General features: G+C 44.2%; 2 protein-coding genes across 2 annotated transcripts in view; both read left to right on the forward strand.

Annotated features, from left to right (window-relative positions):
- The first annotated feature begins 10,299 nt into the window (after positions 1–10,299).
- On the forward strand, positions 10,300–13,200 carry LOC146989243 (lipoamide acyltransferase component of branched-chain alpha-keto acid dehydrogenase complex, mitochondrial-like). Its single transcript, XM_085775364.1, has 4 exons — positions 10,300–10,841; positions 12,524–12,690; positions 12,805–12,882; positions 13,186–13,200. Exons 1-4 carry the CDS (start codon positions 10,433–10,435, stop codon positions 13,198–13,200), a joined length of 669 nt encoding a protein of 222 aa, XP_085631490.1. The 5' UTR covers positions 10,300–10,432.
- A 632-nt stretch (positions 13,201–13,832) lies between these two features.
- Positions 13,833–20,542, forward strand: part of LOC146989244 (lipoamide acyltransferase component of branched-chain alpha-keto acid dehydrogenase complex, mitochondrial-like) — a 9,391-nt gene continuing 2,681 nt past the window's right edge. Inside the window, exons 1-4 of the mRNA XM_085775365.1 lie at positions 13,833–13,962; positions 16,158–16,419; positions 18,101–18,267; positions 18,382–18,459. Coding sequence (XP_085631491.1) covers positions 13,873–13,962; positions 16,158–16,419; positions 18,101–18,267; positions 18,382–18,459 — 597 coding nt within the window. The 5' untranslated portion in view covers positions 13,833–13,872. The remainder of the gene's footprint in view (positions 13,963–16,157; positions 16,420–18,100; positions 18,268–18,381; positions 18,460–20,542) is intronic.

Here is a 20,542-nt window from a genome sequence, read left to right on the forward strand (position 1 = left end):
GATCTCCCTCCTTCATACACAAAAGACTGTATCCCCATGAACCGTGATAACATACCTACCCATCAAACAGCAAAACAATGGCCTCACCTAGCAGCAATCACAGATCAGATACCCCCTCTCCTCAGCTGTGATGTCGGACTCCTCATTGGGTATAACTGTCCAAGAGCTATAAAACCCAGACAACTGATTGATGGAGCAGACAATGAGCCCTACGCCGTCCTCACAGACTTGGGGTGGAGCATTGTGGGCTGCTCTACACCTGGCTTTAATGGAAGACAGTCCAGCCTGTGTCACAGAGTCACGGTAAAGGAACTTCCTCCAGTAACGCCGATGGATGTGATCAGCGTCCTGGAGTCAGACTTTAAGGACACGAAAGGAGATGACAAAACTGTCTCACAAGAGGACCTCATGTTCCTGAGCACACTCAAGGATGGTATAAAGAAAAATGCCCAGGGACATTACGAGATGCCTCTTCCATTCAGAAAACGGCCCTCCTTACCTGACAACAAAAGGCTCGCTGAAATCAGGCTCAGTCATCTTCAACGCAAGTTCAGCAGGGATGAAAAATACAAAAGAGACTACACAACATACATGAAGGAAATCATAGAAAGAGGTGACGTGGAAGAAGTGCCCACAGATGGAACTGAAGGTGAGCGGTGGTATATTCCACATCATGGCATATATCACCCTCAGAAGCCTGACAAATTGCGTGTTGTGTTCGACTGCTCTGCAAAATACTGTGGCACAAGCTTAAATGAACACCTGCTCCCAGGACCAGACATGATCAATAACCTGACAGGTATTCTTATAAGATTCAGACGGCATCCCATTGCTCTTCTATGTGACATAGAGAAAATGTTTCACCAATTTCATGTCCAAGAGGAAGACCGCAACTACCTCCGGTTCCTCTGGTGGAAGGATGGAGATACAACAACACAACCTCAGGAGTACCGCATGAAAGTACACCTCTTCGGTGCGGTGTCATCCCCTGGGTGTGCAAATTATGGACTCAAGTATTTAGCCAAAGAACACAGCCACTCACACCCAGTAGGAGCACAATTTGTTGCAAAAGACTTTTATGTAGACGACGGAGTGACAAGTACAGACAATGTGAAAAGAGCCATTCAGTTGGCACAGGAGGCAAGGGAGATATGCAGCAAAGGTGGTCTCCGTCTCCACAAATTTGTGTCAAATAACCATGCTGTATTGCAGAGCCTGCCCCCATCAGAGTGTGCAACAGAGACAAACACAAAGGACTTAACATTCAATGACACACTGGAGCGAGCTTTAGGAATTCAATGGAGCATAAAAGAGGACAGCTTCAGATTCAACAACACCTTAAAGGACCAACCAGCCACACGGAGAGGCATATTATCTACTGTCGCTTCAATATATGATCCTCTCGGCTTCCTCGCACCATATGTCCTCAACGGAAAGAGAATCCTCCAAGAGATGTGCTACCAGGGCACTGGTTGGGATGAACCCCTGCCAGAGAGGTTAAAACCACGGTGGGAGAGTTGGCAACGTGATTTCACCAACCTACAGAAAATAAACATCAATCGCTGTTACTTACCTGCTGACTTTGGAGAAGTTGTAGAGACTGAATTACACCACTTCTCAGATGCGAGCACAAGCGGATACGGGCAATGCTCTTATCTGAGAGTCAAGAACAAGAAAGGAGAGATTCACTGCTCACTGGTGATAGGAAAGGCCCGTGTTTCTCCAACAAAAGTGACCACAATACCACGGCTCGAATTAACTGCAGCAGTGGTTTCAGTCTCCATCAGTAACATGCTCCGAGAAGAATTGAGAATTGTGGATGGAAAAGAATACTTTTGGACTGATTCAAAGGTGGTGTTAGGCTACATAAATAACGATGCACGGCGATTTCACACTTTTGTAGCCAACCGGGTCCAGAAGATCCGCCACTGTACAGACCCACAGCAATGGCGCTACATCCCTACGGATGAGAATCCAGCAGATGGAGCATCCCGAGGTAAAACTGTAACTGAACTACTTGCATCTGATTGGTTCACCGGCCCCATGTTTCTCTGGGAGAAGGAGTTACCCATGGAAAATGATGCAGTGCCAGACCTGTCCATAGGGGATCCAGAAGTCAAAAAGGCACAAGCCCTGCAAACAAAAACTACAGAAATAATGAGTCTTGTCGACCGCCTGTTCAAGTTCTCATCATGGTCCCGAGCTACCAGAGCTGTAGCCCGCCTGCTTCGACGAGTCAAAAAGATCACATCACATGCTCTTTCAACAGTGAGTGAAAGAGAAAGTGCTGAGCGTGTCATAATCCTGGATCTGCAAAGACAAGCATATGAAGAGGAAATCAAATCATTGAGCAAAGGTAATCAACTACAGCGTGGCAACAAATTACACCACCTTGATGCTTTCCTCGACACAGACGGTCTCCTCAAGGTGGGAGGACGACTCCGCCACTCGTCACTCACTGACTCCTTCAAGCATCCAATTGTCATTCCTAAAGAGCACCATGTGACAAAGTTAATAATAGCTCACAACCATGAAAAGACAAAACATCAAGGAAAAGGATTCACAATAAATGAAATCAGAGCCAGTGGATATTGGATTCCTGGAATGAGCAGAGCAGTAACATCATACATCCATCAGTGTGTGATCTGTCGTAAACTCAGGAGAGCTGCAGAGGGTCAAAGAATGAGTGACTTACCTGTTGAACGCGTCGAGCCCTCCCCTCCTTTCACACACTGTGGTATGGATTGCTTTGGCCCTTTCATGACGACACAGGGAAGAAAACAGCATAAACGATACGGCCTGCTCTTTACTTGTTTTTGCTCACGAGCCATTCACATCGAGATGTTAGAGGATATGTCCACGGACACCTTCATCAACGCCCTGCGATGTTTCATTGCTCTCCGTGGTGCAGTCCGTCAAATTCAGTGTGATCAGGGCACCAATTTTGTTGGTGCCAAGAATGAATTCAAAACAGCTTTACAAGAACTTGACACACAGAGACTGAACACATTCCTGTCACAGAAACAGTGTGATTTCATCATGAATGCACCTCACTCCAGTCACGCAGGGGGCGTGTGGGAGCGCCAGATAAAGACTGTCAGAAGTGTTCTGAGCTCTACCCTGTCTCTTTCTCAAGGCAGACTCAACGATGCTTCATTAAGGACTGTACTGTACGAAGCCATGGCCATAGTCAACAGCCGACCTCTCACTGTTGATAACTTGAACTGCCCTGACAGCCTTGAACCTCTCACCCCCAATCATCTCCTCAACATGAAGTCCAGCACAGCACTTCCTCCACCAGGCACATTCCCTAAAGAGGACCTGTATGGAGCAAAGAGATGGCGTCGTGTGCAGTTTTTATTGGAACAGTTTTGGAGTAGATGGAAACGAGAATATCTCCACAATATCACCACAAGGCAGCGGTGGCACACGCCAAAAAGAAATCTAATGGTGGGTGATATAGTGATGGACAAAGATGAACTGTTACCCAGAGGTGAATGGAGACTCGCAAGAGTCATAGAGGCAAGGATGGACTTGTAAGAAGAGTGAAAATCTCAGTAGGAGATAAGAATCTGAGCAAGAAGGGTGAGCGTCTTGCCAAACCTTCAATATTGGAACGCCCAGTGCAGAAGTTAGTTCTGCTTTTTGAAGCTTCTTAAGATGTGGCTACACAAAGACAATGACACTCTTATTGAGAAAATTATTCTTAGTTCACACTCACAGTATTTAATGTGGAACACAAATAATTTTGGTGGGAGTGTAGCAGACCACTTTTTGGTTTTGTGTGTTTGGGTTTTGTGTGTTGCTGTTGATCATTTTGTCCACAGGAGGGCAGCCTGGTACCGTTAGAATGGTCGAATGAGCTTTTATTTTGAAGAGATCGCTAACCTACTATGTCACTTCCTGGCTGTGTTGTGTCTTCCGGTAAAAAACAAGGGCTGTTTTCGAAACCGCATACTACCGTACTGCCTACTACATACTGCGTTATATGTACTGTATACTGCATACTGAATGTGGGATTCAGTATGCTACTTCAGCAGACCGACGCCGTTATCATCACAGTATGCAGTATACGAGTTTCCCAGAATGCATTTCACGGCAACCGGTAGCAGCAGCTGTAAACAGGCTAAAAGCTGTTTTATTTCTCGCTCTAGCGCTGTAATTATGTAACTTTATTAAGTTTTAATATTTTTTCATGCGAGAAAGTAACTGTTAAGACCCCAAATATACGGCCAGTTTATCCAAATGACGGCTGTTTAAAAGTTTTCTCCGATGTTTTTCGGAGAAGTGAAGCTCCGCAGCGACCGGGACATCACAGAGGCAGCAGCCGGTCTGCAGAGCTGCTCGGCCGGCCAGCACTACGACGTCATTCCGGAGGAGAAAACCATCGCTAATTAACTTACCCACAGGTTTTTAAAGGTTTACCACCGGCTGGTTAAATTATTTTTAGGAGAAAAATGTTGGTCTCAGTGATGAAATCTCAATTGTGGCAGTAGCATTAAGTTAGTTTGTTTGAATGTAAAGTGAAGCTTCTTGTGTGTAAGCAGCGCTGCCTCGGGGCTCTGGAGCCTGACGTTACGTACAGAAATCACCACATTTACAAAAAATAAATAAATATTTTACAATGAACCGATCAGTCTGCATGAAGTTTTATTTTATTAAACTATAGTTACGGTACACGGCTACACTACCGTCTTTGGTTACGCTCTGGTTACGGTTAGGACGTCAGGGGAGCATTGCATTGTGGGATACAGTAGGCGATGTAGACTGGTCAGATGCATACTGGAGATATTTTCCGAATCAGTACGACATCCGGGAACTTTTCGCATACTGCAGATTTTGCTTTTGTTCGCATACTGCATACTACATACTACATTTTGGCCAAATCAGTACGTACTAGCAGTATAGTATGCGGTTTCGAATACAGCCAAGGTGATACGGAACGAGTCAACGGCGAAAGTAAAAAGTTAACGTAAACAAAGGAAAAAGAGGCAATAAAAGAGTTGCGGTAAATGAACAATAAAGGACTGGAAATAGCAACCCCCCGAGGAGGCACAAGGTTAGCAATTTGTAGTGTTTACGGTACTTGTGTTGATGATTTGTATCAGAAAGCTAAAGCTATGCTAACTGTTTTGCACATAATGAAAACATAAATGTAACTAGTGTATCTTTGTGTCTTATCAGTTCTCACGTTGGTATTCATCGAGTTGGTTACGGAATGGTTTATGGAAATAAATGTTGAAAACCACCAGTCGAGTCCTAAATCTTTCGGAGGGTATGCTACACTACCGGAGCTTGATAAATGGAGAGAAAAAACAAACGCCAGGCGCACGTCGCGGTGGAACCGAGAACAGCTGAGTTTTCCTCCTCCAGCTGAACAGCTGATCTGTGATCTGTGGTGAAGACGTACAGAGACCTGCCACTGTGTCACGGTGCATTAATATAAACTCTGTCCTCAGACTGTCCTGACTGTCCCTGAACACCACACAGAGACAACATGGAGCTGTGTGAGGTTGAGTTTTATTTATCATGATAATTAATACATACTTAGTAACAAGCCTGTAAGTTCAACACATCAGTATATGCTACTGTGATTTAACTAGCCTAGTTAAATAAAAAGATGTAGTTTAATACCATAATATCTAGGGCTGACCAAAGGCCAATGTCTTTACTTCATGTGACAAATATTTATTACTTGTTGCTACGACTCATTTTAGCTTCTTTCACCAAACTCCCATGATGCACTGAGCTCCTACATCCCATCCTTCTTCTGTAGGGCTGCTGTGTGTGGACCAGATGCTGCCGTCACCATGACAACGTCCCAACGTGCAGGAGGACACGCGGTCAGAAAACTCCAGAGGTCAGAGAGGAGGTGGGAGGTCCTCCGCTCTGATTGGCTGAGAGACCCCGACTCCTCTCCCAGGACCCAGGACCCAGGACCGGCCCAGTCATGTGACTCTGAGTGAAGGGGGGTAAGAGGGTAAGAGGGGGGGTAAGAGGGTAAGAGGGGGGGTAAGAGGGTAAGAGGGTAAGAGGGGGGGTAAGAGGTGGGGGTATCTGTCGGTCACGTGACCTGGAGACTCTGACTAAAATTAACCAGCAGCTGATCTGATCTGAGGTCAAATTTCTCAGCAGCATGGACGACGACTGTTGCCGCTGCGCTGAGACAAGGTGAGAGCTGCTACACTGAGACTGTACTACTACAATAATACTGCAATACAATACTGCTACACTGTAATAATACTACCTCACTGTTATACTGTAGTACCACAGTACTGCAATACTACAGAGCTATAGTAATACAACACTAACTACAACATGACACCAGTGTTCACCGACTACAACACTAACACTGTGGTACTGTGTGATACTACTACAACACTGTACAGCTGTACTCTGATAATACAACACTGTAATACTACAGTACTACAATAACACAGTGGTGCTATGATAATACTACTGTAATTATACTGTAGTTCTACAACACTGTTAGATTACAGTACCACAACACTGTAACACAACAGTCCATTACTGTGATACTACACAACAATAACACTGTGCATTGTTATATCACTGCACTGTAATAATACAAGGCAAGGCAATTTTATTTGTATAGCCAGTTTTTACCACCAGTTTGTCTCAAAGGTCTTTACATGGCATCATAACAACATCCTCTGTCCTTAGACCCTCACATCCACTGAGGAAAAACTCCATAGAAAACCCTTTTAACAGGGAAAAATTGGAGAAACCTCAGGGTGAGCAACAGAGGAGGGATCCCTCACCCAGGACGGACAGACGGGACAGAGATGTTGTTACAGCACTAATGAAAATACAACTAACAATACTTTTAAGATACTACACTGTAAACTAAATGTACTACAGTAGTTTTTTTAAAATTCTATGTGTAACTGACAACGTGAAGATAAATGGGAAAAAAAATCAAATAAATCACTGACGTCGTTTCACCAGAACGATGATTTTCTCTTATATTGTAAATTTAAATTTTCCTTTATTGTCATCGAGCAATGAAGCACAACGAAATTTATGTGCATCTCTCCCTAATAACTTAAAAAAAAAAGATAAATATATAAATAGACAAAGAGTAATTTAAGATGCTTAAAAAAACAAACACATTAATTTAAATAATACAAATAATAGATTAGGCCTTGTAGTGCCACATTATGTAATAAAGTTGCATTATAATGCAATAAATGTGTAATAAACTTTGCCGCATTTTGTTATAAGTTGTTACATATTGCATTATTACAAAATACAAGTGTTGCACTTTTTTATATAGAAAATGTAATAATTTTGTGCAAAATGTAACATTAACGTTTATTTCAAAATGCGGCAAAGTTTATTACATATTGCGTTCAAAAATCTTACAAAAAAAGGTTACAAAATGTTACAAACTGTCGCAGATTTTACAAAATATTACATCATGAGGTGAAATTAATTACATTATTACAAAATGCAGCCTCAAGTAAATAAATAATAAAAAAAAATAAAACAGTTTTCTTCACAATTTATTTAGTAAAATAGAAATTAAATGAAAGAAATTAAATGTTTTGTATTTGTTCCTACAGGATGATCAGGAGGAGAGCGAGGCTGCAGCTCAGAGGTCAGAGGTCATCTCGCCTGTCTCCCCGTGCGGCGCTGTGACGTCGTCGTCGTCGTGGTGACCATGGTGGGGGGCGTGGCGGTGTGCGGCTCCATCAGCTCGGTCAGAGCTCTGTGGGAGACCCGGATCAAGAGGAGGAGGGAGGAGCAGGACGAGGAGGAGCAGCAGAGGAGGAGGAGCGGCACCGAGCGGCGCTCCAGACTCAGCCTGGGGGTCTGGGAGGACCGGGCCCTTCTGGCTCGACTCAGACAGAAGCTGCAGACCGAGGACGGACGGCTGGTGCTCCGCATCGAGCAGGAGGAGTGGAAGGTATCAGATTATTGTCCTGGTCCAGTCTTCTTTTTTTTTTTAAGTAGGCCTATATTTTTGGGGCTTTTATTGCCTTTAATTGATAGTGCAGTCGAGAGAGAGACAGGAAATGGGGAGGCAGAGAGTGGGGGAATGACACGCAGGAAAGGGCCGTCCAACGCGGGACTCGAACCGGGGCCGCCTGCACCGAGGACTGAGCCTCAACATGGGGCGGCAGCTCCACCCAGTGAGCTAAACACCGCCCCGTATAGGGATTTTTTTAAGCAAAAAAGTCAGCGTATGCATGAAAAAGTGCAAAATCATTAACTTTGATAAAAGGACAAGGCTTATTTACCTCTTTATTTTGTCATCCCCACCTTTCAGTCATTTACCACTATTAGTATTATTATCTTGCCTGGATGAAGCATTATGAACATAGAAAAAACTGAAATGGCAGCACTCACAAAATAATCTTGAATCATTTATTAAACGCACAGCAGTGCCTGACGGACGCGTTTCAGCCCTTGGCTTTCTTCAGCGTGGGGAATTATGAACATAGCACATCACAGCTTGTAAATAGCACAATGCAAAAAAACAATTTGATTCAGAGAGAAAAGCCAATCAGTAGCCTAGCTACTGAGACCAGACAAAAACGTAACTTTTTAACTTTATGACTATCACCTCCTTGGGACAGTCCATTTAAGACTGTTTCTTGGCCTTGTGGCTCTTTTCATTATGTTTCTGAGCAGAATGTGGGCTTGACCAATTATGACCAGGGATTAATAAATAACGGCGCTACTTTTTTCAGTAACAGTTATCAAAAAAGTTACTGTTTCCCCGTTACAATGCTGTTACCGTTACTGACAATAAAATGTGCCGTTACTTGACTCAAGAAGTCCCATCAGAAAATAGTAAAACACCTGTTAAAGTTTACGTTATACATTTTTTTTTCGGTCCATCAACTAGTCTAACATATTTGAGCATTTTATGGAATAAAACTAACTCAATAGTTACTGTTATTATGTAGTAAATTCAGTTACTAACTCTTTTTGGTAAGGCTGCAACTAACGATTATTTTCATTATCGATTAATCTGTTGATTATTTAAACGATTAACCGATTAGTTGTTTGGTCAATAAAATATTAAAAAATGTTGAAAAACATCAATCAGTGTTTCCCAAACCACCAGCTGACGTCCTCAAATGTCTTGTTTTGTCCACAAACCAAAGAGAGACTCAGTTTATTGTCATAAAGCGTCGGACGATGGCCGCATCCTCTCACACCAGTGTTGGGCAGTAGCGACGTTAAGTTCGTGAATCAGAGCCGTAGCTGGACAACTTTATCGCTGCACAGCGACCGCGCGCACCGTTGCACGTCGCTCCAAGAGCCGGTGCGTCCTGTCTGCAGCGGAGACACGGCCACTGAGAGGACTGAGTGACGGGACCGTTCCTGTAGGAACGCGCCTTTTAATGAATCAAACCAAACACCCTGAACAGCATGCTGAGTACGAGAGGGAGAGACGACTGCAGCAGTTAAAACGAAAGCTCCTTGTCCCAGCATGTCGCCCACTCCGTCCGTGGCCGACGTCTTTTAAAACAGTGTTTCCCAACCTTGGGGTCGGGACCCCACGTGGGGTCGCTTGAAATTCAAATGAGGTCGCCTGAAATGTCTAGTAGCCTAATTGATGAATTAAAAAAAAATCTGACCAAGAAAGGTTAGGAACCACTGTTTGAAAAGACACTTGGGTTTTTTTGGAATGTACTTGCATAGATCTTTCAGCACTCACAATGGGCCGATATAAATGAAAAACTTTATTTAACTTCTAAAAAAAATAGCTTTGATGTAGCTAAGCTACTTTTGTCATTTTATTGTAGCGTAGCTTGCTACATTTCTCTGGTGGGTAGCTTCAGTGTAGTGAAGCTTCATTTCATGCAGAGTAACTTGTAGCTTAGCTCACTACATTTTCCAAGTAGCTTGGCCAACACTGTCTCACACACATACACACCACAGAGAAGCGCGCATGCATAACAGCAGCGCGTGTTGAAAGCGAAACTTAATACGGCGCGGTGCGTTCCCCCCCGACGATCGATCTGCTCGTCCCCCCCCCCCCCGTCGACAGGTCAGACACCACCTTAACTAACAAATTTTCTGGGGGAAACACTGCTATGACTATATATACATTCCTAGAAATGTTTAAATGTTTTGGGAGAAATTGTACCACTTTTTTTCCAGAAATTTCTCTACAATATTTCCAAAAATTCACACCATTGGCCCTAATTAGAATGTACATCAACTAAAAAAGTAACATTCTTCAGTCTCAGAACAAATGTTTATGTATTTCTCATGTTTGCTTCAAAATTTTGTCCAATGGGGGTCCATCGTCTAATTTGTGCTTGATTATGGGTCCTTGATTTGAAAAAGTTTGAGAACCACTGTCCACTGATTTCTCACCGACTTCGTTGAAAACAAATGCACATGGAGGAGAGGAGGGTTAGAAACACAGAGGAAGAGACACCTAACACTTATGATCATTTATTATCCGATGTTACAAATTCAGGTTGAAGTTCTCCTAGAAAAAGCATTCAGACAAAAAAAAAACATGTCCAGATGTCCATTTCCAGCCTCGGCAGCTAAAGGGTTAACTGTGTTTTTACCGGCGTGTGCTCAGATCAAGCTCAGCGAGGTGGTGGGGACGGGACGGGACGGACGCATCCTGAAGGAGGACATCCTGAACTTCCTGGCCCGGCAGACCGGCGCCATCTTACCTCCCACTCCGTTCCAGGAGATCCACACTCCGGGTCCGGGTGCGATTCCCGCTGCCGCCGCCGCCGCCGCCGCCGCCCGGCCCGCCGGCGCTCCGGCCGCCATCAAGCCCCCGCCCGCCATCCCCAGACCCGTGTTCACCGGGAAGGACGTGACCGAGCCCCTCAAAGGTCAGAGATCATCTCAGCAGTCAGCAACGGGAAACTGTGACGTCAGTGCAGACTTTAGAGACTCTGAGATTATTGATGAGCTGATCAATCGATCACTTTGTTAGTTCTGGTGATTTAAAGGTATAGTACGTAGGAATTCCCCCCATCTAGCGGTGCGGTTGCATATCTGAACGTATTCTTGATGTTGCATTCAGGTGAAATGGGGCAGACGTCAGACAGACAACAGACGCTGCATGTAACAGGATAAACAAGCGTCTATGTAAACAAGTGGTCCGCCAGCACGAGGCAGAACAATACAGGCCTGACAATATGTTGTCATGGTGATGTGGTATTGTTTTACCGTCTTTCTCTGGTGGAGTAAAATGACATCCGGTTGGATTGCCGACGGCCGTCTGCCTGACTGCACCTGAATGCAACACCAGTGCCTCCGTCCTTCCTCACACTACACAGTGGTGACAGTTTTTAACAGGCCGTTTCCGTGGTTACCTACGCTCACGCTGTCACTCAACGTAAAAAATGGCGCTGCAACATGGCCGCCTCGGTTCGGTGCGTCGACCACTTATGTATTTGTAACGACTTGTAACAACTCATTCTAAGGTACCAGAAAGCTTTCATTTGTATGCGGGTGTGATTCACCTTCAGTGAAATACGGATTTATGAAAGACAGATTTGATTTTTACTAATAAAAGGCCAAATAAGTTACATACTGGGGCTTTAAAGGGCGTAGGTTTAACCCAGACCCAGATGGTGGTATGAGAATTGCAGAAAAACCTGAACCTTTAGCCTTCAGTAGACTGTGAATACTGTTTTCCTTCTTTATGACCTTTGAGGTGCATCTAGGTGACCACAATTTTACTGATTTAAATTCATACGGGAAGCAAGTTGTTGCTAAAACTGGGAACTTTTAGATAGGGCCACGGGGCAAACACACCGAGGCACTGTCCTCTGGCTTCTGCAAGACACAAGTCTCGTCTATTGGTGTATTAATCCACGTTTTGATAGATCATATAGTTTTTGATCAGTCACTGTTTAATGACCATGACCATATTTGGAGAAGTGTTGAGATTATAATGGGTGTGTATTGCGCGGAATGTTCGTGCCAGAGTGGGTGACATCATCAGCTAGAGTGGGAGAAATTGTCTGAAATTGTTTAAAATTTTCTCTTTGCACGCTGCTCCCGGCCACAAATTACACTCTACAGACATGATTTTTTACACAGTTGTAGACAAACTTGTTCTGTCTTTAACAATGTGCTCAACAAAGCAGAGAGACTTACAGAATTTAAACTGTGAGTCTCTCATTGCGGCCAGGTCTCTTCCTGCCGCCCATTGACTCTAATACAAAGAGAAGCAGAACGGACCCCTGTTTTAAACTCGCAAGTGTTTCTAAAATATTTACTGTAGAAACACCAAATCGTATCCAAGTGTTCAGGAAGTCCTTACGACGACCACGATCTGCTGCTTTTTCTAATAGAAGCTACTGTTCAGTCAGAATAAGCCCAAATGTGAGACTAGCGCAGAGGCAGAAAATCACCCTTTTTCTCTACATTTCATATGTTTGTGTCACTGAAAACGTCTGGCCCAGATAAAGTTCTTGTTTTGAAAGTCTGTCCCAGCTGAATTTGTAGTTGGAATATCCCTTTAACAGCAGATCAGACCTGATAATCAATTGTTATTGACCAGGTTTCCACAAAGCGATGGTGAAGACGATGACGGCCGCTCTGATGATCCCTCACTTCGGCTACTGTGACGAGGTCGACCTGAGCCGCCTGGTGGCGCTGCGGGCGGAGCTCCGGCCCCTCGCCGAGGGCCGGGGGGTCAAACTCAGCTTCATGCCCTTCTTCATCAAGGTACGGGGCTGAGAGGTGGGGCGAGGGGGCGGGGCTTGGCGGGGGGCGACCTTGATGCTGATTGGTCACGTGATGTTTGATGCTGACGTTGATGCTGTGCTCTCATTGGCTCAGGCTGCCTCTCTGGGACTCCTGCACTTCCCCATCCTGAACTCCTCATTGGACCAGAGCTGTCAGAACATCACCTACAAGGTACGACCCGGTCCAGACTGGACACTTTCTACATTGTAGATTCAAACTTTTTCTTTAAGACCCAGTTGTTTCAATCCGTTGTTTTGCCATCCAGGATCACGTAATCCATCTCTACCTTTACCCCAGTTGTTCAGAGCAGATACAAGCTTCTCTAGATGACCAAATCCAGATAATGAGTGTTTTAAATGTGTAAACAACAGGTAGAACAGCAGCATGGAGACACTCAGAGTGGATTTATTTGAAAATGGGATGTTTGTGTTGTTTTCTCTGCTGTTTGTTGTTTCTTCAATGTCGTTTAAACAGCCAGACCTCATCTGACAACTAGTGTTGTCACGATACCAACATGTTGGTACCGGTATCGGTACCAAAATGTTTTTCAATACTTTTCGATACTTTTTGGTACTTTTCCAAATAAAAAGAGAACACAGAAAATATCATTATTGGCTTTATTTTAATAGAAAATCTTAGAACTATAATATATGTATCAGTAAATAATCAGTAAATCAATAAACAATCACTGCTGCTGCAGGATTAAAATTTAAATTTCCATCGATATTAATTTGAACTCTTCCTAAATTAAAACATTAGTGGTCTGTTTAAAAATGAATATCAACTTGTTTTCTTTGTATTATTTGTATATTATTCCTCTTTTCATGTTGGTACCTATACACCCGTAGGTCTATGCTACACCGGCCGTTACCATGGTTGTATCCATGGTAACTACACCAGCCGTTACGATCGCGGTCAGAACGTTTTAATTACGCGACGTAATACGTAATTAACTGTGCGGCGGAGTAGTGTCCGAAAGTGTTTTTTTATTTGACCAGTGAGTCACTATATTGAACTCACTATTGAGTAGGGACTAGGGAATGAGGGAGGGATTTTGGACACAACCCTGGTGTTTGTTTCTCTGTGTTCTGGTTCTGGTTCTGACCGGTCCGTGTGTGTTCAGAGGTGATCCAGGAGGAGGACGTGGTGGAGACGCCGGCGATGGCGCGGGAGGAGCACACACACCAGGAGATCAAAGGTCACAAGACTCAGGCCACGCCGGCCGTCAGACGCCTCGCCATCGAGAACAACGTGAGTTCGGCCACGTCCATGCTTTAACCACGATGCTGCGATGTGCAGAGTATTGATATTGTAACTCCATTATAGTTTGTACAGTCAGAAGAAATCCAACACCTTCAATCTATATTTTATATATATATATATATACATGACGAGTCGATCACCGAGTGCACCGGAGTTCCGCAGCTCTTAAAAATGCTCATTTGCGCCTATATCGTGGCCAGCACTCGATAATAATAGTTATAAAGTGATATGCAAGATAAAAAAAAAAAAAACTCTGATTGTATTTCCATGAGGTAATTGTTGATTGAGCTGCGGAACTCCGGTGCACTCGGTGATCGACTCGTCAGGGCTTCCTCACCAACGAGCGGCTCCCGGAGGAGAAGTAGGTGAGTTGAGTTGCATCTCCTTGCTAAAGAAAACAGGCAAAGCTAGCAGATGTTTGACAACTCGTACTACGTGCTGGGACCCTGTGTGTACTATTGATGACATTTGGTGCAGTTCTGAGCATTATTTTGGGCAAATGGTGGCGTTTTGGTTGCGGTCAGACAGTGGATCCGGAGAGCGCCGTGTGTGGCGATATTGCGGTATTTGCTGAAGTTGGTGGATCTCGTGAATGTAGCGGTCGGGCAAATTGATCTCTCGAGGGGGGGTCTAACTCGGTGTTACGGTGTGTTTGACCATGGTTTACACTTACGCCGGAATTTCACTTTAACAACAAAGAGCTGCCGCCTAAACTAACGTCTTAAAAAAAAAAAAATGTAGCGATATTCGCCGCCGCCGCCCCTCCCCCCCGTCGGACGATGGCCGCATCCTCTCACACCAGTGTTGGGCAGTAGCGACGTTAAGTTCGTGAATCAGAGCCGTAGCTGGACAACTTTATCGCTGCACAGCGACCGCGCGCACCGTTGCACGTCGCTCCAAGAGCCGGTGCGTCCTGTCTGCAGCGGAGACACGGACACTGAGAGGACTGAGTGAGGGGACCGTTCCTGTAGGAACGCACCTTTTAATGAATCTAACCAAACACCCCGAACAGCATGCTGAGTACGAGAGGGAGAGACGGCTGCAGCAGTTAAAACGAAAGCTCCTTGTCCCAACATGTCGCCCACTCCGTCCGTGGCCGACGTCTTTTAAAACAGTGTTTCCCAACCTTGGGGTCGGGACCCCACGTGGGGTCGCTTGAAATTCAAATGAGGTCGCCTGAAATGTCTAGTAGCCTAATTGATGAATTAAAAAAAAATCTGACCAAGAAAGGTTAGGAACCACTGTTTGAAAAGACACTTGGGTTTTTTTGGAATGTACTTGCATAGATCTTTCAGCACTCACAATGGGCCGATATAAATGAAAAACTTTATTTAACTTCTAAAAAAAATAGCTTTGATGTAGCTAAGCTACTTTTGTCATTTTATTGTAGCGTAGCTTGCTACATTTCTCTGGTGGGTAGCTTCAGTGTAGTGAAGCTTCATTTCATGCAGAGTAACTTGTAGCTTAGCTCACTACATTTTCCAAGTAGCTTGGCCAACACTGTCTCACACACATACACACCACAGAGAAGCGCGCATGCATAACAGCAGCGCGTGTTGAAAGCGAAACTTAATACGGCGCGGTGCGTTCCCCCCCGACGATCGATCTGCTCGTCCCCCCCCCCCCGTCGACAGGTCAGACACCACCTTAACTAACAAATTTTCTGGGGGAAACACTGCTATGACTATATATACATTCCTAGAAATGTTTAAATGTTTTGGGAGAAATTGTACCACTTTTTTTCCAGAAATTTCTCTACAATATTTCCAAAAATTCACACCATTGGCCCTAATTAGAATGTACATCAACTAAAAAAGTAACATTCTTCAGTCTCAGAACAAATATTTATGTATTTCTCATGTTTGCTTCAAAATTTTGTCCAATGGGGGTCCATCGTCTAATTTGTGCTTGATTATGGGTCCTTGATTTGAAAAAGTTTGAGAACCACTGTCCACTGATTTCTCACCGACTTCGTTGAAAACAAATGCACATGGAGGAGAGGAGGGTTAGAAACACAGAGGAAGAGACACCTAACACTTATGATCATTTATTATCCGATGTTACAAATTCAGGTTGAAGTTCTCCTAGAAAAAGCATTCAGACAAAAAAAAAACATGTCCAGATGTCCATTTCCAGCCTCGGCAGCTAAAGGGTTAACTGTGTTTTTACCGGCGTGTGCTCAGATCAAGCTCAGCGAGGTGGTGGGGACGGGACGGGACGGACGCATCCTGAAGGAGGACATCCTGAACTTCCTGGCCCGGCAGACCGGCGCCATCTTACCTCCCACTCCGTTCCAGGAGATCCACACTCCTGGTCCGGGTGCGATTCCCGCTGCCGCCGCCGCCGCCGCCGCCCGGCCCGCCGGCGCTCCGGCCGCCATTAAGCCCCCGCCCGCCATCCCCAGACCCGTGTTCACCGGGAAGGACGTGACCGAGCCCCTCAAAGGTCAGAGATCATCTCAGCAGTCAGCAACGGGAAACTGTGACGTCAGTGCAGACTTTAGAGACTCTGAGATTATTGATGAGCTGATCAATCGATCACTTTGTTAGTTCTGGTGATTTAAAGGTATAGTACGTAGGAATTCCCCCCATCTAGCGGTGCGGTTGCATATCTGAACGTATTCTTGATGTTGCATTCAGGTGAAATGGGGCAGACGTCAGACAGACAACAGACGCTGCATGTAACAGGATAAACAAGCGTCTATGTAAACAAGTGGTCCGCCAGCACGAGGCAGAACAATACAGGCCTGACAATATGTTGTCATGGTGATGTGGTATTGTTTTACCGTCTTTCTCTGGTGGAGTAAAATGACATCCGGTTGGATTGCCGACGGCCGTCTGCCTGACTGCACCTGAATGCAACACCAGTGCCTCCGTCCTTCCTCACACTACACAGTGGTGACAGTTTTAACAGGCCGTTTCCGTGGTTACCTACGCTCACGCTGTCACTCAACGTAAAAAATGGCGCTGCAACATGGCCGCCTCGGTTCGGTGCGTCGACCACTTATGTATTTGTAACGACTTGTAACAACTCATTCTAAGGTACCAGAAAGCTTTCATTTGTATGCGGGTGTGATTCACCTTCAGTGAAATACGGATTTATGAAAGACAGATTTGATTTTTACTAATAAAAGGCCAAATAAGTTACATACTGGGGCTTTAAAGGGCGTAGGTTTAACCCAGACCCAGATGGTGGTATGAGAATTGCAGAAAAACCTGAACCTTTAGCCTTCAGTAGACTGTGAATACTGTTTTCCTTCTTTATGACCTTTGAGGTGCATCTAGGTGACCACAATTTTACTGATTTAAATTCATACGGGAAGCAAGTTGTTGCTAAAACTGGGAACTTTTAGATAGGGCCACGGGGCAAACACATCGAGGCACTGTCCTCTGGCTTCTGCAAGACACAAGTCTCGTCTATTGGTGTATTAATCCACGTTTTGATAGATCATATAGTTTTTGATCAGTCACTGTTTAATGACCATGACCATATTTGGAGAAGTGTTGAGATTATAATGGGTGTGTATTGCGCGGAATGTTCGTGCCAGAGTGGGTGACATCATCAGCTAGAGTGGGAGAAATTGTCTGAAATTGTTTAAAATTTTCTCTTTGCACGCTGCTCCCGGCCACAAATTACACTCTACAGACATGATTTTTTACACAGTTGTAGACAAACTTGTTCTGTCTTTAACAATGTGCTCAACAAAGCAGAGAGACTTACAGAATTTAAACTGTGAGTCTCTCATTGCGGCCAGGTCTCTTCCTGCCGCCCATTGACTCTAATACAAAGAGAAGCAGAACGGACCCCTGTTTTAAACTCGCAAGTGTTTCTAAAATATTTACTGTAGAAACACCAAATCGTATCCAAGTGTTCAGGAAGTCCTTACGACGACCACGATCTGCTGCTTTTTCTAATAGAAGCTACTGTTCAGTCAGAATAAGCCCAAATGTGAGACTAGCGCAGAGGCAGAAAATCACCCTTTTTCTCTACATTTCATATGTTTGTGTCACTGAAAACGTCTGGCCCAGATAAAGTTCTTGTTTTGAAAGTCTGTCCCAGCTGAATTTGTAGTTGGAATATCCCTTTAACAGCAGATCAGACCTGATAATCAATTGTTATTGACCAGGTTTCCACAAAGCGATGGTGAAGACGATGACGGCCGCTCTGATGATCCCTCACTTCGGCTACTGTGACGAGGTCGACCTGAGCCGCCTGGTGGCGCTGCGGGCGGAGCTCCGGCCCCTCGCTGAGGGCCGGGGGGTCAAACTCAGCTTCATGCCCTTCTTCATCAAGGTACGGGGCTGAGAGGTGGGGCGAGGGGGCGGGGCTTGGCGGGGGGCGACCTTGATGCTGATTGGTCACGTGATGTTTGATGCTGACGTTGATGCTGTGCTCTCATTGGCTCAGGCTGCCTCTCTGGGACTCCTGCACTTCCCCATCCTGAACTCCTCATTGGACCAGAGCTGTCAGAACATCACCTACAAGGTACGACCCGGTCCAGACTGGACACTTTCTACATTGTAGATTCAAACTTTTTCTTTAAGACCCAGTTGTTTCAATCCGTTGTTTTGCCATCCAGGATCACGTAATCCATCTTTACCTTTACCCCAGTTGTTCAGAGCAGATACAAGCTTCTCTAGATGACCAAATCCAGATAATGAGTGTTTTAAATGTGTAAACAACAGGTAGAACAGCAGCATGGAGACACTCAGAGTGGATTTATTTGAAAATGGGATGTTTGTGTTGTTTTCTCTGCTGTTTGTTGTTTCTTCAATGTCGTTTAAACAGCCAGACCTCATCTGACAACTAGTGTTGTCACGATACCAACATGTTGGTACCGGTATCGGTACCAAAATGTTTTTCAATACTTTTCGATACTTTTTGGTACTTTTCCAAATAAAAAGAGAACACAGAAAATATCATTATTGGCTTTATTTTAATAGAAAATCTTAGAACTATAATATATGTATCAGTAAATAATCAGTAAATCAATAAACAATCACTGCTGCTGCAGGATTAAAATTTAAATTTCCATCGATATTAATTTGAACTCTTCCTAAATTAAAACATTAGTGGTCTGTTTAAAAATGAATATCAACTTGTTTTCTTTGTATTATTTGAGGTCTGAAAACACTGCATCTTTTTTTGTTATTTTGACCAGTTGTAATTTTTGGGAGAAATTGTTATCAGTAGTTTATAGAATGAAACACAAACTATCATTTTACTCAAACACACACACCTATTGTTTCCCATACATTGACCAGTGTGTGGTGCAGTGTCACAGAATCAAGACCAAGACACAAATTGATTCTGCTTTTTTTTTCTATCAACGCAATATCGTTCCGTTAATTCATCTCCGCGTTTTCATTTCTTTATTTATTGAATTGGGACAGTGCACATTCATCAACACTGACGCATTAAGCATCAGTGTAAATGTGCCGGATTTAGCACAACTGCTAAATTTCAGCCGCAGTCCCAAGGCAGGGCGTAGCGCTCTTTCGCTGTGTTCACACACAACACACACACACACAGAGAGAGAGAGAAGCGAGCATGCATGCCCGTGGTGTGCGGTAAAAATGAAACTTACCAACCAGCAGTGTTTCCTATTAATTAACGAGTCTGTGGCGGCCCTTCTCTCACGTGCGCGCTGGTGCACACACACAAACACGGTCAAAGTTTCCTGATCCGACTAAAAAGTTCTGATCAACACAAACTGAGGGTTTGATCCAGATTAAAACCAAGACTGGATCACATGATCTGGTTTTAGTTTTTGCAATAACCCGTTTTCAAGGTTTTATCCGATCAAACTGGGCACTTTTCGTTAGGGCCACGGGGCAAAGACAGCGAGGCTCTGTCCTCTGACTTCTGCAAGACACAACTCTCGTTTATTGGTGTATTAATTCACGTTTTTCGATAGGTATTATAGTTTTTGATCAATCACTGTTTAATGACCATGATCATATTTGGAGAAGTGTTGAGATTATAATGGGTGTGTATTGCGCAGAATGTTCAGGCTAGCGTGGGTGACATCATTTTTCTCTTTCCACGCTGCTTACAACCACAAATGACACTCTACACACATGATTTTTTCCACATTTGTAGACAAACGTGTCCTCTCTCTAACAATGTGTTCATCGAAGCAGAGAGACTTACAAAATTTAAACTGTGAGCCTCTCATTGCGGCCAGGTCTCTTCCTGCTGCCCATTGACTCTAATACAAAGAGAAGCAGGAGGGACCCCTGTTTATAACTTGCAAGTGTTTCCAAAATATTTACTGTAGAAACACCAAAATCATACCAAAGTGTTCAGGAAGTCCTTACGACGACCACGGTCTGCTTCTTTTTCTGATAGGAGCTACCATTTGGTCAGAATAAGCCCAAATGTGAGACCAGCGCAGAGGCAGAAAATAACCCTTTTTCTCTACATTTCGTATGTTTGTGTCACTGAAAACATCTGGCCCAGATAAAAAAGTTCTTGGTTTGAAAGTCTGTCCCAACTGAATTTGTAGCTGAATATCCCTTTAACAGCAGATCAGACCTGTTATGTGTCAGATAATCATTAATCAGTT

The sequence above is a fragment of the Trachurus japonicus genome, chromosome 4 (genome assembly GCF_045865225.1).
Source record: "Trachurus japonicus isolate A0001 chromosome 4, Traja_1.0".
Classification (NCBI taxonomy): Eukaryota; Metazoa; Chordata; class Actinopteri; order Carangiformes; family Carangidae; genus Trachurus; species Trachurus japonicus.